This window comes from Callorhinus ursinus, unplaced genomic scaffold (genome assembly GCF_003265705.2).
Source record: "Callorhinus ursinus isolate GAN/ISIS: 27379988/994484 unplaced genomic scaffold, GSC_fseal_2.0 scaffold3, whole genome shotgun sequence".
Taxonomy (NCBI): domain Eukaryota; kingdom Metazoa; phylum Chordata; class Mammalia; order Carnivora; family Otariidae; genus Callorhinus; species Callorhinus ursinus.
In genome coordinates this window covers 53727327-53755048 of record NW_027397065.1, presented here as the reverse complement: position 1 = coordinate 53755048, position 27722 = coordinate 53727327, and the positions used below count along the sequence as shown (strand labels likewise).

Sequence of the window (27722 nt, the reverse complement as noted above, 5' to 3'; positions counted from 1 at the left end):
TTTTACTCATTTGTGGAACACATGTGAGTATCTTATTTGGATCTACAGACCAACTACCTCCCCACCCCCCTAACACACAAGTCTGTGCACTTGCACATGGATACTTTGTGTGTACTTCTGAAATCCCTGGATCACTTTAACAACGGTTGAAGGCAAAGGCATTCCACAGATCTGGTGGCCTTGACTTAGACCCAGGGCATGATTTATGTGACATTCGGACAATTCTTCCAGTCTAGTGAGATTCTTCTAAATATGATTTCAGTATCCTAAAAACAAATTTAATCCACGGGCATTTATTAAACAATCCTTTCGCAGATAACAAAATTGTACTTTCTAACTTGTTTCTCTTGTTGACTTAACACATATGTAGCAAACACTTAAGTTTCTAAAAACACCTCATTCAATTTTTCATGGGCGTTTTCTACATTTCTTTCAAATTATCACGATCTTTTTCTATTTTAACTGAATGGCATACCACACCCGACTTTTTTCCAAGTGTAGTAGTAAGTATCCATAGAGGAGATCTTCAACCTTTTTCAATTCCAGGTGCTCAGCTTTCTCCAGGTTATATCACTATATTATCCCAAGCCTTTAAACTCCATTCCTCTAGTTCAGAGTCTCTGTGTAATCTACAAGGTTAACAACCCTTTTATCTACAAATTCCTCATGCATCTTCAGTCAAGGAATTCACTCGGGACAGAGATCACTTTTGTTTCTCGACCAAGGCACAAGCTTTCCAGAGATCACTTTTGTTTCTTGACCAAGGTGCAAGCTTTCCAATCACTCTCTGGAGGGTTTCTTGGCCCTTTAAATTTTGACAATTTAAGTATCTTCTAAAAATTATGACAAAGGTAAAAGATTGCTGAAGTTAACCATCCAATAAAGTCTGGACTCCCTTTGCTTCTGAAGAAAGGGCAGACATTCTTGTCTTGCTAAAATTGGATGGACATACCTCTCTTGTGATGCTTTTAAGAAATTCTCAAAGGTAGATTCTCTTTTCAGTCATTCCCAACTCTTCCAGCAAGTATTTTACTTTTAATTGGCTTGCTATCAAAACATTATAAATAATTTAAAATAACAAAATTTCACATATAATTCAGCTGTATCAAAGCACAGCTGTTTTTATATTCTTTTCTCAGTTTTCATTCAAAAGCCGTTTAATTTTAAAAACAAATGTAAATTTTCTTCAACAGAAGACTACTTCTTCAATCTATAATCTTTTCAACGGAGGTACTAGAATTTAATTAATAAGCCCCCTTGCTATAGGATGTTTAAAGTTTTAGTTATACAAGTGTTGCAAGAATTGCTTTGTGTGTATGGTTTCTTTGAAATTATGTGCTTAAGTTCTCAGTGACATAATTACTAGGCGAAAAGATTTTGGTAACCTTTGATTTATATGAATAATTGCTTTCCAAGAAAAGGGACACCACCAATCACAATGCCACCACGAATGCATGCTACCACAACCGTACCAAGCATTGGGTCTTATCATAAAGAAAAAATAATATTGGTAAATTTGAGTACAAAATTAACATCTTTCTTGTTTATTCTCTAGTCAAGTTGAATTTCTGGCCAAGTGGAACCTTTCCCATTTATTTCTTTGCCATTAATTCTTTTTATGAAATATCTCTTTTAATTCATTTATTGATTGCATTCTAGATACTACTTGTAAGTATGAATGACTTCTCCAAGTGGGACAGCCATAAACTCTAATACCCGTTACAAATATTTCTCAACATTATTTTCTTCTTACATCTGTCTTGTTCATAAACATTTAGAATTACTGGAAAACGGACTTAAGGCCCTTGGTCTCTTCCTTCATGAGTCATTCTCCTTACTCTCCTGCAGCTGTTCTTCCATCTTCCACATTAAATGTTCACATGCACCAGTAGCTTTCTCACTTCATTTTTCCCTCTAGTTATCTTTTCTTGCTGTTAGGCTCTGTCATTTATTTTGGGATCTTCCTTCCACCTCCTTTGTTCTTCAGTAACATACACACACACCCCGCTGATCCAAACAAACAAACAAACAAACAAACAAACAAAAAGAACCAGGAAGTAGGTTTGAACACACCAGCCGCGCTTATCTGGAACTCCAGTGGGGACTGGTTTTTGTGGGTCCACTGATAACTTAAAATCAGCCTGCTCAGCTCTTTTCTGCTGCCTTTCTTTCCCCCTTCCTCTGTCATCGCTAATTAGTTTCTCCAACCTCTTACCTACCTTCATTAGCTACAGTGAACACACAAGACTCAACCAGTAAGCATCTCTCTCTTCCCTCCTATATCCTTCTTCAGGCCTCTCATTCCCAAGCCAGCCCTTCCCTCATCACGATGGAGCCCTTTCACGGAGTCATATGGAATCTCAGTTTTGTTAAGAATGAAGAAAAGTCTTCCCTAGGCTCCAACATTTTCTTGCACTTTTCCATCCTCCTTATGCTAGCCAACAGAACTTTTCCTTTCCCTAATAGTGCCACCCAGGACAAGCGTGCATTCCTTATAATGCTTTTGGACCACTTCACCACAGTCACCTCTTAATAATTTCCCACCTGAAGTTGTGGCATCTGCTTATACACGGACCTCTACATTTCCATTTATCAATTTTTCAGGGAGTCTGGTAATCTATCTGAATGAATTCAATACTTAGCTAACGTTTATCCACCACACTCTTCCTGCTTCTATTCTTATGGACAACATTCTCCAAATTAATGATCAAGATATCCTCCAAATTTTCATATCTCCAAGATTACCAGCTCTAATTCACATCTGCTGTCTCTAATTCACTGATATAAAGTTGTAGATTCCATCAAATTTTCTACATAGATGATTGTGTCATTTGCAAATAAAGATAGTTTTACTTATTCCTTTCCTTTTCTTTTTCTTGCCTAATGCCATTAGAATCTCTGCTACAATGCTGAATCGAAGTGTTGAGAACAGACATCCGTGTCTTCTTATTCTTGATCTGAGGAGGAAATAATTCTTTCATCATTAAGAATGACAGTAGCTGTAGGATTTTCACAGATGCCCTTTAACAGTTGTGAAAATTCCTTTTTGTTCCTATTCTGTAGTTTTATCAGAAACTGAGGTTTTTTTGTTTGTATTTGAATCACATTTTTTTAATTTGATATTATGAATTAAATTTTATTTTTTTTTTTGAGTGTGAAATCAAACCTGCATTCCTAGGATAAATGTCACTTTGTGATATATTAGATTTGCTAAATTTATATTTATGCTTTTTGCATCTGTATTCATTCAAGATACTGCTATGTAGTTTTCTTGTAATGTCTCCGGTCCTGGCATTAAACTTACTGGTCTTACAATAGTTGGGAAGTTTTCCATCTCTTCAATTTTCTGGATGGTATGATGTAGCACTGGCATTATTTTTTCATTAAAATTTGGTAGAATTTACCAGTGCAGCTGACAAGAGTTCAAGTTTTCTTTTTTAACTAAGACTTCACTTCCATTAAATACAGATCTGAGTTTTCTATTTCTTCTTAAATGAGCTTTGATGGTTTGTCTTTCAAGGAATTTTTCCATTTAAGTTGTCAAATTTATTGGTATGAAGCTGTTTATACTATAATCTTATTAATATTTATAAAACCTACATTTATGTAACTCCTCTTCATTCCTGTTATTAGTGTCTGAATATTTTTTCCTGATCTATTTGGGTAGAGTTGCAAATTGCATTCATCTTCTCAAAGAACAAGGCTTTGGTTTCAATGATTTTCTCTTTCCTTCTGCTTGAGTTCCACTTTACTTTGGTCTTTAGTATTTCTTTTCTTCTGCTTACTTTATTTTTAATACATTTTTCTCTTTTAGTTCATTAAGGTAGTAACTGAGGTCACTGATTTGAGGCTCTTCTGTTCTAACAAAGATGTTTAGTGCTGTAAGTTTCCTCTACAGCCCTGCTTTGGAGGCATCCCACAAATTCTGATGTGTCATATGTTCATTCGGTGCAAAATGCTTTATAATTTCCCTTTGGGTTCTTCTTTGATCTGTGGGTTATTTAGATATTATTTAGAAGTTATTAGAAGTAATTTGGTATATGGGCGCCTGGGTGGCTCAGTTGGTTAAGCAACTGCCTTCGGCTCAGGTCATGATCCTGGAGTCCCAGGATCGAGTCCCACATCGGGCTCCCTGCTCGGCGGGGAGTCTGCTTCTCCCTCTGACCCTCTTCCCTCTCATGCTCTCTGTCTCTCATTCTCTCTCTCTCAAATAAATAAACAAAATCTTTAAAAAAAAAAAAAAAGAAGTAATTTGGTATCCAAATATTTGGGGATTTCCTCAGAAATCTTCTTGTTATATTGATTTCTAATTCAATTCCACAGTGATTTGAGAACATATTTAGTATGACTTGAATCCCTTTAAATTTACTGAGACTTGCTGTATATCCTTGAATGTGGTCTAATTTAATTAATTTTCCACATGCACTTGAGAAGAACGTCTTCCACTGTCAGAGTGTTCTATAAATGTTAATCAAGTCAAGTTGGCTGATAGCATTTTTCAAGTCTACTCTATCTTGGCTAATTTTCTTCTTACATGTTCCGTCAATAATTGAGAGAGTATTAAAATCTGACATGTGGGTTTATCTATTTCCCTTTAAATTCCATCAGTTTTTACTTTGTGTATTTTAAAGCTGTTAACAGTTATATAAACGTTTAGTACTATGTTCTCTTGATTAAATGATCTCATTATAAAATGAACTTCTTTGTTCCCAGCATTATTCTTTGCTCTAAAATCTACCTCTTCTGATAACATAGCCACTCCAACTTTCTTTTGACTCCTGTTAGCACGATACATCTTTTTCCAACCTATCTGTGTCTTTAAGATTTGTCTCAAGTCAGCATAGAGTTGGGTCCTATTTTTTGTTTTTTATTTATTTTTATTTATTTAATCTAATCTCAATCTCAGTCCCTTAATTAAGTCTAGACCATTTACATTTAATTTGCTTATTGATGGTTAGGTTTGAGTGTATCACCCTAGTACTTGGTTTCTATTTATTCCATCTATTCTTGTTCCTTTTCTTTCTGCCTTTTTTGGATAATTTTTGATAATTCCATCTTACCTCATTTGTTGCTTTATTAGCTAACACTCTGTTATTTTAGTGGTTATAATAGTACACCTCTGATCATAGTTCATCTACCTTCAAGTGTTATAGCCACTCTACATATAAGAACCTTACAGTGGTATACTTCTTTTTCCAATATGACTTTTATGCCATTATTCTCCTGCATTTTACCTAATGTATGTTATAAACCCCACATTTTTTAAACAATTATCTTATAAAGAGATTTAAATAAGAACTAAATCTTATATAATTACCCCTGTAGTCACCATATCTGTACTTTCCATTTCTTTGTGTAAATCCAGACTTCCATCTGGAATCATTTTTCTTCTGCCTGAAGGACTTAACACATCCTTTAATGCTGGAAAAGTATAACAAAAGTATAATAAAAAGGTATAATGAAAAAGTCTTTGTCTTTTTCCAAGGTAATTTTGCTGGGTATAGGTCGATAAATTTTTTTCCCTTTAGTATTTTAATGATGTTGCCCTACGGTCTTCTTGTTTGCGTTGTTTCCAGTGAGAAACACTGGAATCTGATGTCACTCTTATCATGGTTCCTTTGTAACATCATTACTTCCTTTTAAGATTTTCTTTGTTTCATCCAAAGTTCTCTAGAGAAACAGACCAATAGGAGGTATATGTACACATAGATTTATTTTAAGGAGTTGACTCAATTATGGAGGCTGGCACAGTCTAAAATCTGCAGGGTAGGCCTGGTAGGCTGGAGAAGCAGGAAACAGCTGATGCTGCGGGTCAAGTCCAAAGGCCACCTGACACACATTTCCTCCTTGCCGGAGGGTGGAACGGTGGTCATCTTTTGTTCTATTTCAGGCCTTCAACTGATTGGAGGAGACCCACTCACATTATAGAGGGCTGTCTGCTTCCTCAAAGTCCACTGATTTAAATATTCTCATCCAAAACACAAACATCCAGGATAATATTTGACCAAATACCTGAGCACCTTGGCCCAGCCAGGTTGACAACATAAAATTAATCATCACACTTTATCACTGGTTTTGAGAAACTTTATTACATGTCTTCATTGTAGCTTGTTCTTATCTCTTTCTTGAGGTTTAATGGGCTTCTTGGATTTGTTGTTGGTAGTTTTAAGTTTAAATACATTTTAGACCTTATTTCTTCAAATATTTTTTTCTGTCCCTTTCTCCATCCTTTACTTTCACAGACTCCAATGACCCATGTTTGGGGACTTGAAATTGTCCCACAGTTCATGTTGCTCTTTGCACTTTCCATTTTCTTCTCCCTTCCTCAACACTTTGGACAGCCTCTAATACTAATGGCCTTCAAGGTTATTACTCTTCACTTCTGCAATGTGCAATCTGCTGTGAATCCTATCTGGTGCATATTTTCACCTCAGATACTGTAGTATTCACCATCAGAAATTTTATATGTGTCTTTTAAAAATCTTCCATGTCTCTCCTTAACTGTATGAACAGACAGAATTCAGTTATAAGTCTATTCAGCTTTAAGTCTTTCTTTGCTAATTCCTTTGTGTCAGTTTTGAGTCAGATTCAATTGATTTTTCTTCTCACTATAAATCATGTTTTCCTGCCTTTTTCATCGCTGGTAATATTTTAATGTCCAACATTGTGAATTTTGCCATAAGTGCTGGGTAATTCTGTTTTCTGTAAATCTCCTGCAGCTTTGTTCTAGGATGCATTAAAGTTAGTAGGAAACTGAGCTTTTGGTTTTGTTAATATGATTTCCTAGGTGAGTCTAGAGCAGTGCTCAGCTTTGGGCTGACTCCAAAGGCAAGACCCTCCTGAGTACTCTGCCCAGTACCTTGTGAATTATGACTTTTCCAATCTGGCTAGTGGGAATAGCCCTAACTTTCAGCCTTGTGTGAACAAGGCTAAGCACTGAGTATCCTGGATACTCAAGGGAGACCCTCTGTAGATCTCCAGGGTTCTCTCCCTGTACAACTCTTTCCTCTCCGTTACTGTGTCCCATGAACCCCAGCTGCCTTGGTCTCTCCAACTCTTGCTCCATCTCAATGTAGGGAGTCTACTGAACTCGACCTCAGTTCCCCCTGGAAGCGTGCCATGGCCGAGGAGCTCTCTCAAGGCAGTAAGCTGGGGTAAATGCAGGGCTCAGCCCATTTGTTTCTCATCTCTCAGGGATGACTATGCTTTGTTGCTTCATATTCATGTTCTTGAAATCAGTTTCATATTTTGTCTGTCCCCCAACCCCTCCCCCCAGTTATTTTAAGTGAGAGGGTAAACCCATTCCAATTATTCCTTCTTGACAGAATCAGAAATCCTCACTCATCCTTGCTGTCACTGCCTCTGTTGAGCATCTTCATCTTTCCTTCCCTCTGACCACCACCTTAATACCTCTGTCCATCACTAGCATGCCCACACAGCACTTATCCTTTTATAAAAACAAATTTCCTGGACACTGCTTCCTCTATTACTGTCTACCTTCCTGAAAGAGTAGTCTATGTGCAGTCTTAGCCAAGGGGCCAAGAGTGAAAAGGACAGTCTATATACTGTAATTTCCTCTGCTTGCTCACCACTCCCTCATCGCTCAGGTTTTGACTCTAATACTCTGCGCTAAAACCGTTCACTAATGGCCATAATGTCATCACACCCAAAAGCCGTTTCTCAGACTTAAGACTGATGATTATTTAAGCCAATTATTTTGGCTTCTTATTCATATCTGACTATACGATACCATATAGAACAGCCTGGCTTAGAGTCCCTGTCTAATGCAGATGCTAGAATGTAAGCTCCAACATTTGTCTATTAATGCATACTCAGTGCCTAAATCAGTGGCAGTCATGTAACAGGTATTTAACAAATATGGGAAGAAGGAATGAAACAGAGTTGGTGCTTAGCACCCTTCTTCCTTCTACCACCCATCATCCCTTGACAATCTCCAAACCCACAATTCAGTTGTCTGTCAAATCCAGATCTAAACTTTCTCTAGTCAGCTTGTCTTTTGGTATTTGGATCATTGTTGAAAGTACTGCCAATACCTCAAAAGTAGCACGTCCAAAGCCAAATTCATCATTTATCTTAAAATTGCCTGTCTTGTTCTCCGTACTTTCTACAATTCACTCAATCACTAGGCTAGAAATTAGGGCACCCTTCACTCTTATCTCTTCCTTTCCTTCCTTCCTTCCCTCTGTATTGGTGACAGACATTGTATGACTGTCACTCTGATGGCATCAATCATATCTGCCTCTATCTCTCCATCCCCACAATTACAAGTCCCCACTGGATCCACTCTCCATGGTACACGTCTCCCTTAGAAGCTCCTTCAGTGTCAGGTCACCACACACCCTAACCTCTGTGTGTCCTTGGCCTCAACCCAGTAAGATCTCTGTTCTCTGAATGCTCCCTCTCCTCCCTCTCCTCACTCCATTCCTCTCTGCTCAGGTACTCGTCATCACGAGGCCCTTCTCAAATGTAACATCCTCTATGCCTTCTTTGACTCCTCACATTAGAAATGACCCCTGTTAGCTTTTTCATTTTCATCATCAAGTACAGCACTTATCACGCTGTCTTAACACCTGGCACGCAACAAGTATCAAATGTCTGTCATTAGAAAACTTATGTTCCTAACCTGGGTGTAAACTTCTTGCTGCCAGAGACCTTCAAAAAGGCCTCCAAAAAGTCACTGTGCCTGGTTCAGGATGATGACAATTTACAGAAGCTTGATATCCAAAACGTTAGGCAACTTAACATCTAATGTATCAGAAAAATCAACTAGCACACGACGTAACTATTGGTTCCAGTATAAGGAACATGTTAAAAATTTAATAATGATATAAAACTTATAATTTATAAATAATTATAGTATTATTTTCAGATAATCTCTTATATTACAATTCAAAACTGCTTTTCTAGCAAGAGTGCTTCTGATTTATACCTCTGGTTAAGTGAAGAAGACTATATTTTGTATTACTTTTACACATTTTAGGGAACGGTATTTTGCTTGGGAAGAATTACTAATAAGGTCTGTATAATTTCATAACCCACTTCTCCAAAGATATCCACAATTTTACCAACAATCAGCAACTACTACTCTCATCACAAATCCTAAGCCTTAGGTACAGCTAAACTTCATTTGAAGACTTGAACTGGCGCCCCTACCTCTATCACTAGCTGGGCAGCAACAGCCACGTCACCATATCTTTAAGCCTCAGATGATTTAAAGACAGAATCTGGAGGGGAAAAAAAAAAATCTTACCTGCCATGTAAGGCCGTTATAAGGCGCACAGAGTTTTGATGCTTCATGCAAAAACAGAATTCAAGTTACTATTGCCTCCTATTCACTCAAAAAACATCTGGAGCTATGCCCAAAGCTTGTGCCAGGTTCTGGGTATATACAGTCAAATAAAGTGTGCTATCTCTGCCCTTAGGATCTTACACCCCAGGCTGGGGGACATAATGTAGCCAGCAGTGCTGTAGGCACGAAATAACAGAAATACGGACAATGTATAGTGGGGGAGAAGGGAGAGCTCAGTTCTGTCCTGGGGAAAGGGGAAACAGGAATGGCTTCACCTGAAAGGCCAGTCTTGAGCTCTGCTCACCCTCTGTCATCTCAACCAACTATCATAAACACCTTTACTCTTTTCTTCATCCTTTATTTCTTATTATTTTTTTTAAGATGTACTTATTTGAGAGAGGGTGGGGGCAGAGGGACAGAGGGACAGAGGGAGAGAGAGAACCCCAAGTGGACTCCCCGCTGAGTGCGAAGCCTATTCCCAGGACCCTGAGATCATGACTTGAGCCGAAATCAAGAGTTGGCCACTTAGCCGACTGAGCCACCGGGCACCCTCTTTCCTTCATCCCTTAATGGCGCTCTCTCTATTGCTTTACAAGTCCACAGTTTCTCATCTACATTTCTAAAATCTGGAAAGCTCTAAAAACCCAACTTATCTGATGGTAAATACTGACCCTCACTGAGGTAAGGCTCTTCTTGGTCATCAGTATTTTTCCTACCTGATAGGAAATCCTAGTTAATGATTCCATTACCCACCTATCACCTAAACCAGGACTTGAGTCATCTCTGGCTTCGTTCTTGCTCACCATTCAAACCCAGTCAGCCACTAAGTGAGCTCTCACTCCTTCCTTGTGGTGAGGGCCTGTTTTGCTCACTGTGGGATGTTTGGTGGCATCCTGGGCATCCATTCAACAGAAGCCAGCAGCCTCCTCCCCTACTTGGGACAACCCAAAGTCTCTCCTGATTGAGAACCACTGCCTAGACTGACTTCTTGGCCATGTCTAGAAACAACATAGCCTGATCAGTGGTTCCTGCACTGACTCTCCTCCAGACAGGAGCTCTGAGGAAAGCAGAGTCAGACCACCAGGTGAACCGTTTAGGGAGTGTACGACCAACACAAGTAGGCCAGAGTGACTCCTCAAGGGAGACTAGCACTCAGTGAGCCTGACAGGAAGCTATTTTGTTACAGTACTAGAATTCCAGGTTTCAGCGTTAGTTTATACTAATATTCTCCTGAGCTTGACTTGTCCAGTGGCATTGAAATATCCAACGAGAGAGATACAGGGTACAGAAACTTAATGCCTCTAACCCCCTACTCTACTTTGAAAAACAGAACACCCAAAAATAAACTGACTGAAGCATTTAACCACAAACAGAAGAGAGAGGTCCCACAAATAGCATAAGAAACCAGAATATTTGAGGGGTGAAAAAGAGAAAGGGGTAGAACCCTGGCCCAGTACCCACCTGTGGTCGACACGACGTTCTCAGGGCTTTCACTGCAGAGCTTTGACAATAGACTGGTCTTGCCAGAGCCTGTGAGGCCTATGCAAACCAGGTCATATTCAGGTCGTGCAGGTGGTGGTCCCTTGCAGCAGAGTGCTCTAAAACACTGCCAAGAAAGGGGGGAAATGGGGCTCTTTTAAATAAGACAGGACACAAAGCTTAGTAACATTTATAATGACTAAGTATGAAGTAATTAAATAACTTATTCATTATAAGGAGGAAAGGTAACTTCAAGGTGGAGAAACCCAGAAGACATCACCTTAAGTGATCAAAGTTAAGGAATGAGAGCTACGTAGACCTCACGGCTCCCCTCCTGCTGCGACAGGCACCCTGTGAGGAGCATGACATCCTTTCTCAGCTTTCCTGCCAAAAATGCACAGCCTGAATCCAAGCATGAAACAATTTCAGACAAAACCACTCTGAGGAGCATTCCACAAGACAGCAGGCCCATTCTCTAAAATCTCAATGTCTTAAAAGTCAAATGCTGAGGAACTGTTCTAGGTTTGAGAAGATTAGAAACAGGATAACCAAATGCAATGCCTTCTGAATTGGACCCATGGAACAGGTGGAGGAAAATGGCAGAAGTGAGATTTGGACAACAGGTGAGGGCTGCCTAGCAACTGCATAATAGATAGCAGTGTTGCATGAGGTCATGCTTCCTGAATTTAATCACTGTACTGTGCTTCATAAAAGGAAAATCCTTGTTCTGAGAAAACATGTACTAATCAAGTATTTAGAGATGAAGGGTCTTGACGTCCATAATTAATGGGTTAAGAAAATTTCTAAATCTGTGTCCATCATCAGCTCTATATGGTGAGGACTGTGATAAGGCCAACATGGTAAAATGTTAATGACTGATGAAAATTCCTTCTGTTAGTCTTCCAACTCTGGTATTATTTGAGAATAAAAAGCTTTTAGAAATCATTCAACGGAGTCCCTGTAGATATCACTGCCATCTTGACCTGGGCCAAATTCTGTTTCAGGTCAAATGACCTCAGGATACTATGCACTGTTGTACAGTTTGGGCATAGCAAGAACCTGTTTGCTCTGCAAGAGTTAAAGGCAGGAAGATTTAGGAGACCGGAAATTAGGTAGTTTATGATCTTTCTACTTACTTGACATTCATTTATTAGGGGCCAATTATGTGCCGACTTGTAGGGCCTGAAATCTTTAGGTCCCCGATAATTCAGGAGAGAAAAAGAGGGAGAGGGAGAGAGACCTACTGACTGCTAGATCATCTGGAGATCCTGAGAGAAGAGTCCTATAAAAAGTCTGTGCTAATTCTCATTCAGATAAAATCTGAGGCCTAACCGGCTCTCATAAGTCAAGCTTGACTGGTTTTCTCTCATATTTCTCCTACCTAGTCACTCAGTAAGTCCATACCTCCTCTGAAATAGCTCTAGAACTTGTCCACTTCTCTCTAGGCCAAGCCACCATCACCTGGACAACACCAACATTCTCCCACTGGTCCCAGTATATTCACTCTCGCCCCCTGTTCTCCACGACAGCCACCATGATTGTTTATAAAGATGAAATCTGGTCTTATCTGTTTAACCCCCTTCAGTGACCTCCACTGTTCTAGGGTCCAAACCCTTATGATCTACAAAGTCTTCCATAATCTGCTCCACCAATCCCCACCAACCCCCTCACTTCCACCTAGCCTCTTCTCCCACCCCTCCCACCTAGCCTCTTCTCCCACCCCTCTCCCACCACTCACTCCTCCCTCTACTCTGCCCCCCAGCCACACTGACCCCCTCTCGCACCTCCAGGCACTCCCAGATGCTATGCCCTCTTCCTCTAGCTCTTGGCTCAGTGAACTTGTCAGCTTTCAGGTCTTAGCTTCAGCACCCCTTTTCCACGGGCACCTGATCTGATCCTTGGAGGATGTTAGCAATTTGGTTCAAGCTCTTACGGCACATTTGTCAAGTCACCACACCGACCATCACAGTTTCCTATTTACCACTAAACCACCTCTTTCCATCTTCATCCCAGTGTCCCCAGGGCTTAGCGGAAGACACAGCATAGAATCTACTTTCAATGAATAAATGTTCAATCAAGAACCCACAACACTGACATTTCACCTAAGGGGGGAAAAATGTAAAAACTACTAGGAAGCTTCATCTATTCTTTCCTGGAACCCTCACATTTCAAGAAAATAATATCAAAATAAGAGTAACCCTTGACCCTTTCAGTTCCCTTCAATGCCAGAAGTCAGTCCAGTTTTCAAGAGTGATTTTGCTGCACAGGGTCTACTTGCCCAGTATAACAGAGCTTTTGTTGTCCTCAGTTCACTTCTCGGCTTTTAAGAGGTTCTGCCTACTTCTGGTAAACAATTCTATGATCATCTAATCCATATTCTTCACAAATTTATTAAACTCTAATCCTATTTCCGCTCCGTCTTTTCAAGCCTGAGGAGCCCTAATTATTTCAGTCTGCGTGCATATAGCAACCCCTCTGACTCCCTCGTATTAGTTGCTGTTCTTTGGCATTATTTGAGTTCCATTATGCCTTCTCCTACAAAATTAATGACCACAACTATAAAGAGCGCCCTAGATGCCAACACATCACATCCTGGATTTGCATGAAGGTTGGTTGATAGTGTGACTTCTTGCAGACTTTATCCCCAAGTCTCCTGGACTCATGGTGAGTTTTTCGAAGAAGCAGATGTATTGCATATGCACGTACATGCATATACACATGTGTTCCCTCAAAGAGGACCACTGACTAGCAGCTATTCACTTGGGAGAGTTCTGCCATGTTCAACTACGTCAGGCAACACCACTAACCACACTGTGGTTCCTCTCATTGGGCTACTTTGATCTTCACTGGGGAAAGAAGGGAGAGACCCTATTCCTGCTCCCGACTGCCCCTTTCTTGTTCAGCTCCTCTCCCAGAATTCCCTCAGACTATCTCCTGGAGGGAGATTGACCCAACTATCCTGGTCCAGTCAATCAAATCTTAAATACAAAATAAAATTGTAGGTGATTGCTATATTGCCCTGTTTAAGTTATTCATATACCAGTATTACTCAACATAACTTTGAAGTTCCAAAATTTCACCTTCATGCTCTTTTTAAAATCCAGAATGTAAAAACGTTTGCAGCCAAACTCATTAATATCTAGATCACCTGTTAATTTTCTCTAGGTCACCAAGACACTTTGGACGTGAAAAGCAATTTAGCAGTGACACTGTAATCCACGCGTGTGTTTCATCTCCTCTCTCTAGATTCTCCACAGTGATATCTAAGACACCTAACGTGACATCTCTCCTCTCCCCCCGGTCTCGTTCCTGAATTCCAGGCTCTGTATTTTCAACTGTTCTGGAAGAACCCAAACTTAATCTGAATAAAACAAAAGCCTTCCCCAGCCGCCCCAAAACACAGTCTATGGAAATCAGGTATTTTGGAACACAAAAGGCATAAAGGTTAGATTGACAATCATTACAAGACAGAATCTTTGAAATAAATCACAGAACCTCTGAATATTTATTTGAAATAAATAAATCCTATGCTTGGCAGGAATAGTGTCAGATTTTGAGCCAACAAAATAAGGCTTTTAAAAATATGCTATTTCAAACGGGAAAAGAATGTTCATGTTTTTTGAGTCAGTTCCTAAAAACTGTACAGTCGTCACTTGTTTTTCATTTTAAAACTTAATGAAGCTTTGGATCTCATAGTCAATTTACTTAAAATTACTCATTTTGGCCTCTAGACTATACTGTACCAAAGTTCATTGTGTCTGCCTCCTAAAGCAGCTCTCGCATTGTTAGGAGTAAGCCCCTTTCACTGCTGTACAATGCTAAACACAATGCCGGCGGCAGTCCTGACAGCAAGCGGCAAACTCAGGCTTCATTCCCAGGCCAGACACTAAGGCATTGTGTGACTCTGCTCAGGCTCCATAAACCTATCCATGCTTCAGTTTCCCCATGATTAACCAGTAACGTTTCAACACTCTCTGCCACTTCCTTTCTTCAGGAGGATGTTGTGAGGCATCAGTTCAATGCATTTTGCTACAAGAAAGGCACCATACAAATAAATAACTGTTCATCGGGATGCTTATTATCCTAATGTATCCTAGGTGAGACTTTCCTTGGGCAAGGGTCTGGCAGCCCACATGCTGGTACCTCCCTTCGCCGACCCACAGCGGCTTCCACAGGCTCCATCCCCTTCCACTCCAACCCAAGACACTACAGACACACAACCCTTGGCTCTCACTTGCAGCAGGGAACAGAGAACAGGGTGAGTCTGCATGGTAACTATGGGGTGGGGGGAGGGGGCGCGCACGTGCGTGGGCAACCAAGGTCATGGTCTCTTGTCTAGACTGCTTCAGTTTACAGGTCTTTTCACATAGGGTCTGTTATGACTTGTTCCTTTTCAAAAGGACCCAGTGTATCTGGGATGCAGGATGTTTCCCCTTAGCATGTGTCTATAAGCTGCTACCGATGCTGTATGTGAGGAAATCACAGTGTGGAAAGGTCTTGAGAGAGGGCAGAGACCAGAATCACCAGAAATCTGTGTCGTAGGTTTCAGACAAATCATATAATCATGTAATCTTTAGCTCAAAGGTGGACTAACTAAAAAGATAAACAAAAGCCTTAGCAATATTTGCTTAAAGGAGAATGATCACGTGTACAGCGGGGGTGGTGTGTCAGGGGGAGCCAAAGATTAAATTGTGAAGGTCAAATGAGAACTTGCATTTCAGATGGGTGGCCTAGCACCAAGGCAGCAAGATGATCTTAAAATGTCCCCATTTCCGTCGGGGACAGTGGCAGACGTCTTGGCAGGTCTGGTAGAGCACCATACACAATAGGTACACGGTGAGTAACTGCTCCACGAACTGGCACTCTAAAGCACTAATTCAGCACTGAAGCGTAGATCTTATTTCCCTATCCAGCTCCCCGTTAATGGCCCCGGCTACCATCCCAATCACTCACTAGTTCCTCCAGCAGCCTGGGCACTTCATGCTCAGACTGTGCGCCCACAGAAAGGAAGGCTCTTCCCACTCGTTTCTACTTGGCAAATTCCTATCCAACGTTCTGCTCAGATAGCACCTCGTCTGGGACGTCTTCTCCAGTTCCCGCAGAGAATTAATCCTTTCTTTCCCTCCCAGGTCTGTTACACACACTTCTATCGCTGCAGTAAATGCCAGGCCACACGTGTTTTGTTTTTTCCTAATTGTAAGAATTAGTAGATGATAGAAGTACACTCATCGACCCAAAGACCTATTCATCCTTGATTCATAAAGTCTAACTTTACAGTTACCAAGGGTGGCCAGGCACCAGAGCAGAGAGGTACAGCTGTCCTACAATTTCTCAATCCTGGACCGAGTCTTCCCCAAAATCTTCCCCCTCGGGCAGCGGCCCCGGCATTGCCAGGACTTCCTACCATCCCATGTCCCTGAATCCCTAGCCTTTGGGGACATGGCATTTGTTTCAATCGAGGCTCTGTTTTTCATCATGAATACATGATTTTATTCCGAGCATGATTTCAATTTGATTGAAGTTCTGTACAGTTGCTGGAGAATGTTCTTCAGTCAGCTCTGGGACTTCCCCAGGGCCAGGCAGTCACTGCCCGAAACCCCACACACTATTCTCTTCCGTATTTAAATACGGGTCTCACTGACTAAAAACCAGAGATTTCCGATAGCAAATAACCAAGCCTTTTGGTGGAGTCCCAGGGTGGGTCCTGGCACTGCACTCCATAAATACTCGTCAGAGGCAGGCAACACCAATTAGTTGGTATCTAAAACTAAGAGACAATTCACCCATATCCTGAAGTGGATTTATTTCTCAGACTGGTTTTAAAACCAAAAAGAGGCACCTATACACTCTGACCCTCACTCTCACGATGAAAGCAGCTTTTAAAAGGAAGTCAATTTCTACAAGTGTTTTCTAACACTAACCATGTCCAGTTAATAAAATACTTAGTATTTAAATATCTAAAATTGTAAGATTTAAAATACAGTATTTTCTAAGTCCATAATAGTCAAATGTGGATCTGTCTTTGGAAACTACAACCAAAATGTGTCATAAGGTTTATAAAGCTACTTAAACTTCTGGGAAAGACGTGAGGAAGGATGGGTGCCCCCAAAACTTAAAAACAAACACAAATGTCACTAATACTATTTAACACCCGATACAAGTGACCTATGTACTAATTCACTTACTCCTTGAACAACCCATTGACAAAGGCACTACATGCTTCCCATTTTCAGATAACTGAGGCCCAAATGACTTGCCTCGGTGGAGCCAGAACCAGAAGCTGCTAACGTCTGAGGGGGTGCCACATGGAGGAGACATTAGCAGCATCCGGTATAGAGGGAACACGGAGATATGACAGTGCGACAGAGCTCAGAAGGGACAGAGCGGGAGAGCGGGAGCTCCGACCAGGGCTGCTTGGCTCCAGAGCACCTACTCATGTCCTCTCAGCCTCGGTACCGCCACCGCCGAGGCCAGACTCAGGGATCAGAGGCCCAGAAGTGGGGTGTTTCCGTGGTTTCGAGGGAATGAGAGTGCGTTGAGGACATCTGCCCGTGTGAGAGAATAAACACCCGGCAGGGGAAGGGGATGGCGCAGGTGCTGACATTGCTTCCTTCCTTGCACCCGACAAGTTTACAAGTTTACGGCTCAAGTACCCGCATCTTCCAGTAGAGCAGGAGGAACTGCTTCCTGCAGGGCGGAGACGGGGAGCAGGGAAGGGGGCGAGCGGATGGGCTGGGAGGAAGGTGAGGGCCCCGGAAGAGCTGCTGGCTTCTCTGCCCTGCCGTCTGGTGCTTCCATGTAACCATTTTTTATCCTCTGGCAAGGACAAAGCTGGTCTATTAAGAGAAGCCCATGCTGGCTGCAGAGATTTCGGATTCTAAGCACGGTAGCAAGGGGGAGAACATCTCTAAAGAACAGTCCTCAATTTTCTCCCTTAAAATATAGGTATATGTAAATTATCCCTCAGTAAAGTAAATATGTAAGCAAATACTAAACCAAATAAACTGTACTGGGGGAGAGTATGGAGAAAATACATGAATAAACTGGGATGTGTGGAAATACACGCAAGAAAAACGAATTTCAAATTTGCCCCAATGTCTTGGAATAAACCAGCGGTTCTTGCAAACAAGTCAAGAGAATGGAAATTCAAGTGGCACTGATAGCTAGAGAAGGAAGGAGCAGGGAGTCGGCGCCGACTGTGAAGAGGCCCCTTGACCACCAGGCAGACCCCAGCAGAAGACTCTTCCCCAAGTCACCAGAGCAATCCACTTTTCAAGGTGAAAAATCCTGTGGCCCTTTAAGACCCTAGTGGGAAAAACAGTAAATTGTTTTTATAGAAGATGGGTCAAACCTTTCCACCATGTGGGCTGCTCTAAGCTCACTGATGAAGGCTTTGGCCTGGAATTGTCCCAGGGCTGAGGCTTCTGGCCAATACATCACACTGCCTCGGGACACTAAGTCTGTCTTTGCCTTATCCTTTGTATTTCTCAATCCACATTCCTTTTTGGGGTGAAATACTCCATTATTTCTGCTTTGTTCTGGGCTGTCTCCTGTCTCTGTCCCTATTAACTTGTGGCAACAAAAGAAACAAACAGAAGCAGGGGATTTCATGCTTAGCCACTACAGACACTGGCCTCCTGGCTTTGCAGAGGAGCAGACATCTGAGACCCTGAATGGAAGAGTGCCGCTGTGCTGCGCCAGACCAGGGACCCACGTGGCTCCCAGCCTGTGCATCAGTCATCCCTGATGGGCGGCATTCACCAGTCCTGGGACAAGCATCTCAAGATGAACCAAACGTAGGGTTTTAAAAGTTAGGGCATGTATCTGATAATTAGATTTAAACAGACTCTAATTCAAGACATTCCTATACTCCTAGCTCTCTACAATTTCAGGACTTTTCATATTAAAAATCGGTCAAGGGGGAGAAGGGTGGGTTTTTGTTTTTGTTTTTTAAACTAAAACTCAAAAAGGTAGCTAAGTAGAAGATAAAGGTCTTACTTTTACTATGTAATTCTTCTAATGGCTAGATGGAAGATCTAATTTCTAACTATAGATTTTTAAAATAACAGAATTATCCAGTAGAACTAGCAGAAAATTTCCCAGGCATGACTGTAATAAGATTCAAGCTTTATATGAATATTCACACACGTACCCAAATTAGGATTTCACCTGGGTCAGTTTCAGACCATGTATTTTTTTTCTCCTATAGAGTCAAGAAATAAAAAATTGAGCTGAAAATGAACGATTAATGCATTTTGTATCAAATCCCATTTTTGGTCACTATCTGAACATAACACTTCTATATGGGAAGTGGGGCAAAAAAATATATAAACAGTTTAATATTCCTTACCAAGGGCATTTTCCTATACTTTGTACACTTAGGAAGAGTCAGGGAATGAAGACATTTGGAAGAGTCAGGAAATGAAGACATTTAAAAAGAGCTAGGCTCCCTAAGTGGACCTTCACGAAGGTTTAAGTATCCTCTAAAAATCCCCAGAAGAGATCCTAACAAAGCAAATTCTCTCTGCTCTTGGTACTTTGGGTGCTTTTGGAATTGGAGCTGGGGAGCCTTGTAACACAAGAAAGCAAAACAAATCAAACTCAAGTTGGCTTCCTGGTAGCCCCTAACAGTGGAAATCCTATTCCCAGATTTGGGGAAACAACAGAGCATTCCTTCACTTAACCATCTTTAGGCTCCACAAAGATGGGCCTGAGGCCCACATACCCCATCAGTCACCAATTCCTGGTCTGTCCCACTTGGTCTCTGTGATCTCCCTGCTGTTCTCAGCCCTAAAGCCTTTGTTCAAAAAACATCCCCACTAACTCCTAGATAACACAGTCTGTTCTCCCAACTGGTCTCCTTACCTCAGGTTTACCACACTCCAGTTCAGTCTCCAAAATGCTAACAATGACCTTTCTTAAACACATCCAAGTCATTCCCAAGATTTCAAATCTTTCCACGACCACCTAGAACTGTCAGGATAAAGTCCAAGCTCCTTATCTAAGCAGATAGGCTCCTCATGATCTGGACTTTGCCTTCATTTGTGGTCTCCAATGGCTGTTCGAGGGATCACGTGAGATAATGGTTGTAATGTCTGTAAAGCACCTAAACCAGGGTTCGACACACAAAATTTAAAATTATATTTTAAGTTTATAATGTATAGGAGATGATTTTCCACCACGTTAATGACCCCCATGGCAGTCATACGGACCTGTGTGCACAGGTTGTGTTCCAGTCTCCTTCATGCTCCAAGTGCAAGGAACTGGCCCTCTTGCCTACACATCATTCTCCACTATCTCCCTCTAGCTGGCTCCTAGTCACCCTTCGAAATGCAGCTCCATGATCTTTTTTTCCCCCAGAAAGACTTTTGTGCCCTCAGTCTGACTTAGATGATCTTCTTTAACTTCTTTAGCACCTTTTCTATTCCACTGTTGTAACACTTCTCATTCTGTGAAGCTGATTTCCAGTCCATACTCCCTCCACCGGACTTGGAGCCCTTGAATGTAGGCACCACTTCTAATTCAGCTTTGGAACTTCAGTGTCTGACACAGCATCCACCCCGTGGTTGGTAAGCTCCCCCGTGATTCAGTACATGGCTTTATTAAGTGCATAGTCTGACAAGCCTGAAATGGAGACCCACTGGGATCTGGAGAAGTTATTTCAACGATATCTGTTTCCCAATCCAGAAAATGGGGATCATCTCCCAGACTGCTGGGAGCAGTCAGTGAGATACTCTATACCAAATGCTCTCAATAGTGCTCAATCAGTAGGTATTACCATCATGACTTACTAGATTTCTCACTTAGAGTTGTTTTCCTAAAGAGAACAGATTTTTCTGGCCAATCAGGACTCTTTTCAGAGTAGATAATTAAAGAATTAATCCAGCGTTTGGATTTATTTTATTATCCATTTGGTCAAAGTTCTGATATGATATACCAAATGCCAACGGTGACCAAGGACATGTAGACAGTCCTTTGATTTGCTATAATAAGAGCTATTAAAAGGGATCACGGTATGATGTATTGTGGGACCATCACTGGATTTTTTTTTTTCTTCACCTGAGAGGAGAAAACTCCTATGAAATGGCTTTTAAACATTACTGGTATATCTTAACAGCTAAACCAATTCTCTGAATCTGAATGTGAATCTCCTCCTACGTGTATGTGGACCTAGACAAAAGCATAATAGGGAGTCAAGGGTCTGTAACCCATGTATACCCTCAAATCTCGTTGCTGTTAACTGCTGACAAAGATGAATGTTTACTACGGTCTAGCACTGAGGAGCCAATACAGTGCGCGAGATGTGCTCTCGCCTCACACATCAACACCCGTGTCAGACAGATTCTGACTGTGGAGTCTGCACTGGTGGTGGCGGGGGGCGGGGGGGGGGGGGGCACAGCTGGGTATTTCAGATCCACAGCTGAGCTGGCAGCAGTGGTAGTTCAAGTCATCTTCTCACTTTAGAAGCTGGAATTAATCGGAGAGAGTTATTTAAAGGTGCGTTTCATTAAAGAGGCGCTTTCCAGCCACTGTCAAACTTCACAGAGGCTGAACACAGATGAAGGCAGCTCTACCTGAGGTCATCGGAGCCATCACCAGGTTTCTCTCAGCCCCCACACGTCACTGATCAAAAATGAAATACCCACAAAAATAACCTTCCATTCCCTCACAATAGCAGTAGCATGGGCACTTCATATTAAAAACATTTTTCTTATTTGCTCTATTTAATTCCCTGGGATAGAGCACAAATGCCTTAAATTATGTCCCCATATAGGTTATATAGACAATACGGGTCCCATTTAACAGGTTGGTGAAGATGTCTGAGGGCTCTGTGGGCCTGACCTATTTAACTGGGGTCTTCCTACAACAAAGTCTGACCAACTTTTTTTTTTTCTTTTTTGAGGGATCAAATAAGGCACCAACTCCCATCAAAGGAGTTCTCAAGCTACCAAGAAAATACGATAATTTCAAAGAAGTATCCTTTTTCTTTTACACCAGACAGGAGTCTGCTTCTAAACAGCAGCATACTGATAATTCACAGAATAGATGAGAAGCTAAAGGACAGCAAGAACCAAGGCAGCCCATGGTGACATGGCAGCAACCGCTACTTTAGGAGTCTCCATTTGTACTAACTACTTGGCACCCTGCACCCAACTCCACTGTGGTGTAAGAATGACCTCTGACTGCACCAGCCAGGTGCCAATGAGCATCAGGCTGGAGCATCCAACTAGACGAACCTCGGCTTCATGCTGGGGTTCTGGCTGCCAGGGAGCAGAGAAGAAAAAATAGCTGTCCCCTACCTTCAGCAATGAAAGGAGGGAGCCCTGAAGCCAAGCTCCTGTGGGATGGCAAATAGAGCATTCATTTGTAGGGCAGCCAAAAACAACACCAACTACACATTCTGTCCCTTGGCCCAACAGACAGAAGACTTTTTCTATTATTACAATTTAAAGAACATAAAATACAACAGCATTTGTTGATCTTCCAATTCCATGGATTTACTCTGAAAGAATATGCCAGAGTCTTAGGAATGGCCAAGAAGAGTCCAGCTGACTCAAGGCAGAGGGCAGGATGGAAGCTAGCAGAAAATCTGGCTGGGATTTTCCTGAGCAAACACGTTTGCCCTCTTAATGTCCCACTTATGCACTCACAGCTCTTCTGTCCTACGTGCCTTCTCTGCTTTCCTTCTATCATCCTACCACTCCATTCTCACATGTATGAAGGTGGGGGGTGGCTGTGTATGTACAGAAGGCTAAGGCCTGGCACCTCTGATGTCCACACTTGCATATTCTCGCTTTCCTTTCACTTTAGTATCTTGGTGGAAAACGGGACAGGGCAGACTTGGAGATGTGTACAGCATGTAGCTTTTGTTACTTAAGAACAAAAATTCAATCAGGTAGTTGTCTGTGCTACAGCTTGTCACTAGAAACACAAATCCCCTAATGATGTGTGACTGGGCCGTTTTTTTGTTTTTGTTCTTTCATAGATCATTCTGGTGGTCAACATATTTCTCCAACGTATAATTCTTCCGGTCTCCCTTTTCTGGCTTGCAAATTACAGCATAATCGAGAAGCAACTGTTACAACAAAAAACTACTCATCTGGAACATACACACACAAAAAGAGCAATCATATTTATGCTTTGCAAAAAATTAAAAATTTTTAAAAACCATGGTCTTTGGCTGACAAATTCAGCTTTCCCAAAAGAATAAAATCTGAATGCTTGCAGTAAACAAGCATGTTAAAGAACAACTAACGATATGGAGAAGGAGGTTGGAAGGAAGAGCATTAGATAACAGCGTGGTTTGTTTGTTTTGTTTTTTTAAAGGACGTTTTGTCTCAGTTGGTGAATCTGTGGAAATAATTTATGGCAGTCTGTACAAGGAATTATGACCCCACCTGAATGGACTCTGTAGTTCTCCATGGCTCTCCAGAAGCAGGAAAGGCTACACTCATGATTCTCTGAATCTAGTGTTAGAATCGATTTTATAATTACAATAATAGTGCATACAAAGGTCCTCAAGGGAACGGTTCATGGACAAATTAGAGACACTGTTGGCAGGGATAAAATATTCATCACCAAAAGAGTACATAAAATGTATCTGAGAGGATCAGGACTCATCTGGGAATCACCAGGGGAGTAAGACATTACTGGAAAAATGCAAGTATTCTCTGCTACGTAAAAATCTGAAACAAAGAATTTCAGTCTTAACTAATTCTGTATATATTAAAGTAAGACCTCACGGTCACATAATCTGGTGGCAGTGGGATACGGTAGAGAATACAAAATTGCCTTGAGATTTTCTTAACTAGCAAGACTTCCAAATCAAGTATACATGAACACCACAGCTCTCCACAATCCCATTAGTTTTCTGTGACTTACAATTTCCTGTAATTTCTATTCACATATTTCTATTCACCCTCAAAAAAGTACAGATGATATGAAATCTTCAACCCTGAGATTTTTGAAATGCTACATTATGCAATATTAAATCATGTATTTCTTATATGCTTTCTTAGATTTTTTATCGTAAGCCATAGCTAGTCCTTCTTTGAAAGAAATAAGAAGTGAATAAGGTAATAAAAAGAGATCCAATAAAATCTGATCAGATAGGAGCAAAAGATATACTCTAAATCTCCTTCAGTTCAGGTTAAAGTAGGGATTTCCAGCGTTCACAGACCAAGGACAGAAAGGCAAAAGGAGCCAAAAGGGGGGGGGGGGTCACACGGAGCACACTACGTAATGGGCTCGCTCACCTGTAACTTCATACAGGATATGCCTCAGTGGTAGTTGCAACTGCCGCCTCAAATACTCTACTGAATCTTAGCTTGAGCATTTCCTACACTTTCATTACAAGACTCAGTATTTCTTCTACTCCAACAATAAATGAGATTTCAAAAAGGTTCAAGATTTAGAAAACAAAGCACACAATACTAAAATGTCAACTGCTGATAATTACACTTCACATACTTTCATTCAGGTTTAATACAATTTCTAACAACTTAACATTCAAATTATCTGGCTATAAAAAGCATATTAGTTAACAAAATTTCTGGCTAGCCTTCTAAGACCTCTGTCTGACTAGATGAGTGTTTCAGGAAACAGTGGTACTCTAGGTGTGATGGGGGCATCATTACTGAAGAGGAAAAAAAAAAAAAAAAGACCCAAAAAACAACAGAAAGAGGGTCATAAACCACAAAGAAAAGGAGAGTTCAAAGATAGGTTTAACAGGAAATGGACACCAAATGCAGAAAATACTTATTTAGGATATGTCCCAGATAATGTACTGCAGGCTTCACCAGCCTTTGTGCTGGGTGCCTACCTCCGCTCTTCTTCTCCCTGCTCTGTGGGCCCGCAGGCTGACCTGTAGGGACTGCACAGCTGGGCACCCCGGACTTGGCTTCCAGTCTGATTGCACAGAGTAGAGGCACCCGTTAAGAGAAGGCAGAAAGAATGATATTGGGTGTTTATTCCCTCAGCTGCCTGAGAGTGAGCCCCACAGCTCCAATCAGGCTAGCCCCTCCACTCAGCCCTCTCTGCCTCTGGGTTCCCATAAGGGCTCCCTCACTTTGCTCCTTTGGGACTAGCGATGGTTTCCTCATACAGTGTCCACACCTCTGTATATTCTCATTAGTTAAAGCTCCTCAAATTACCCAATTTGAATAGATCATTTTTTTCCCTGCCAGAACCCTGATAGAGTCTTCTTAGCAATTGAAATGGAATCAAGAATGACACCTATATTTTTGGCTTTAACAACTAAGGAATTAAGGTTTGGGGGTATTGGAGGAGAAAGAAATTTAAGAATTTGGTTTTAGTTATCTCTGAGATGCCTATTTGGGGTTCTGAAGAGGGGTCAGTATTGATATAAATATGAGTATCACTGGGTAGTTCTTAAGCCACGGGTGAGGTCACCTAGGGAGTCTGTACGTCCGGAGGGGAATGTGAGTTTTCTTGGTATTCTTGTAAGAAATGACTCCTTTTGTAAACTAATGTTGAAATTACTAAAGGCAAAATGTAAAAACTTCACTTTCTTATGCTTTTGTCTTATAAATCCCATTATTGTACTTTAACATTTGGTCCCATTAACAAACTTAATTTATTAAATTCCCTTTAATTTTAAATTGTATTTATGAACTTAATATATTTACTTTTTTTAAAGCACTTCAATTGCTTAACACAAACATTTCAAAGTACTAAATTCTTTGTAACACCAATAAATCAAACATAAAACTTGGTAGATCTTAAGTTCTCAAACATTTCAATTCTGATTACAAAAACATACAAGATCACAAGTCTAAATTATTCAATTTGATCGTTTTAATTAGAATCACAATTAAATCATGATTATAGGAAAAAAATCTTTTAATTACAAAAGTTAAAGTTATTTCAAACCTACCACGAAAATATCAATAATTAAAGTTTGATTTACTTTATGTCCATCCACAATTCTAAATTTCATCCAAAGACTTCTGACAGCAAGTCATGATTTGGATTCTTCTGTAAAGTATCAGCGATGTATAGAATTCTTTGCCAAGTCCCTATAATGGAAATGCCAGGCCTTAAAAATGGTTTTGTTAAGGAGCAGGTACCCCAGTGTGAAGCTGGTATCACATAATTCTTCCCTGAGATCTGGATCAGCAACATCCCTCCTAGGCTGTACCTAAATTATTTCATTAATTCACCGGATTTGCATTTCTTTGCATTTTAATGGCTTCCTATCTAGCTCTAAGGACACATTAAGGCCAATATTGTGGGCTGCGGTATTGCTCTTCTGGAAAACCAGTCTTACCACCAGATTCTAATCCCTTCAGCCTAATCGAGGAAAGTGCTGCAGCTTTCCTCCTCCCTGTCCCTAAAACTCCCCCTCCTACTGGGTGATGCCCCCCGGTATACAGCGTGCGGCTTTTTGTCGAACCAGGAAAGGGGGATTAGAGGAAAAGGGGAAGGGGGCCGAGGGAAGGGGAGAAAGGCAAGGGCTCTCTCCAGGACCCACTTCTTCCTCCGTCTGTTTTCTGTTAGAGCAAAACAATTTAAAAGCATCATCTCTGTTTCCTCTCTTTCCTTTCTCTCCCAAACCCACTCTTAGCAGGCTTTCACCGCGGGCTTGCTCTCTTCTCCTCAAGGTCATCAGGGAAGTCCCCGGTATGGACCCAATGGTCAAATCTCAGCCCTCATGTTACTCGTCCTTTTAACACAACCCTCACCGTTTCCGCCTTACAGCTTTCTCACTTTAACTCCTGGACACCACCCACTCTTCTGGATTTTCTCTTATTTTCACCGAGAAGGGGGTTCCTCTCTAGTTGCTTCATCCCACCAACCTCTTATTCCTGGGATATCTGAGGCTGACCTAAAGCTTCTTTTCTATCTACACTCACACGCTTGATCTCATCCAGTCACATGCGTTCCGTGTCTCTAGAAGCTTTTAACTTTAAATTTATATCTGCAGCGTGGACCTCTGAACTCACAAGCAAATGATCCTGCCTATCCCAACTTGGGTATCTAATTGGCGTCTCAAACTGAACACAGCCTGAGTAGCACTCCTCACTTGTACCCAACCTTTTCCTCCCCCATTAGCAACAACTCCATTTGTGCTCAGGCCAAAAACCCTGGGATAATCCTTGGTATCTTTTTTTTTCTCTCAAACCACACAACTCATCAATCAGGAAATTCTGTCAGTAATAGCTTCAAAATATATCCAGAATCCAACTACTGCTTGCCCTCTACCGTTACAACTCTGGCCTAAGCCAGGATCACCGTTTGTCTGGATTACTCTCCCTTTGCCCACAGCTTTGTTTTCTGCTATTCCAGTTATGCACTTGGAAGCTCACTCCAGAAGCAGGTGATCCTCCTTCTAAAGAGTATCCTCAGCAGGTCAATAGAAGCCTAATGCTACGTCACAGCGCCTCCGTCATTCCCCTGACTTCATCTCATCACACAGGCACTTTATCACCTCGCATCATCACAAGGAGGGTGAGTGCAGGCCAATAAGACTGTGAGAGAGAGACCACTTCACGTAACTTTTATTATGGTATACTGTTATAACTGTTCTATCTTCTTATTAGTTGTTAATCTCTTACTGTGTCTATTTTATAAATTAACCTTTATCACAGGCATCTACATACAGGAAAAAACATATATACAGGGTTCAGTACCATCCGAGGTATCAAGGACCCACCGGGGGCCTTAGATCGTATCCCCAGCAGCTAAGTGGAACAGGGAGACTGCGCAGTCTCACAGCCGGCTTCCTGCTTCCGCCCTAGCCTCCCCAGAATCTGTTTACAGCACAGCAACTGGAGCGGTTCTATTAAAACGCGGCATAGCTCTGGGGCGCCTGGGTGGCTCAGCTGGTTGAGCACCTGACTCGATTTCGGTTCAGATCATGATCTCAGCATCATGGGATCAAACCCTGTGTAGGGCTCCTCACTCATCGAGG

The 27722-nt window shown here is 41.4% G+C and overlaps 1 protein-coding gene across 7 annotated transcripts in view; it reads right to left on the bottom strand.

The window, feature by feature from the left end:
* Positions 1 to 27722, bottom strand: part of ARL15 (ARF like GTPase 15) — a 395889-nt gene that overhangs the window by 244160 nt on the left and 124007 nt on the right. For 4 of the 7 annotated variants that reach the window (XM_073890916.1, XM_025867288.2, XM_073890917.1 and 1 more), the window contains one exon: positions 10772 to 10916. In XM_073890916.1, coding sequence (XP_073747017.1) covers positions 10772 to 10916 — 145 coding nt within the window. Of the gene's footprint in view, positions 1 to 10771; positions 10917 to 19654; positions 19848 to 25685; positions 25828 to 27722 lie in introns of those variants that run through there. The other 3 variants (XM_025867289.2, XM_073890919.1, XM_073890918.1) reach the window with 3 other exon arrangements.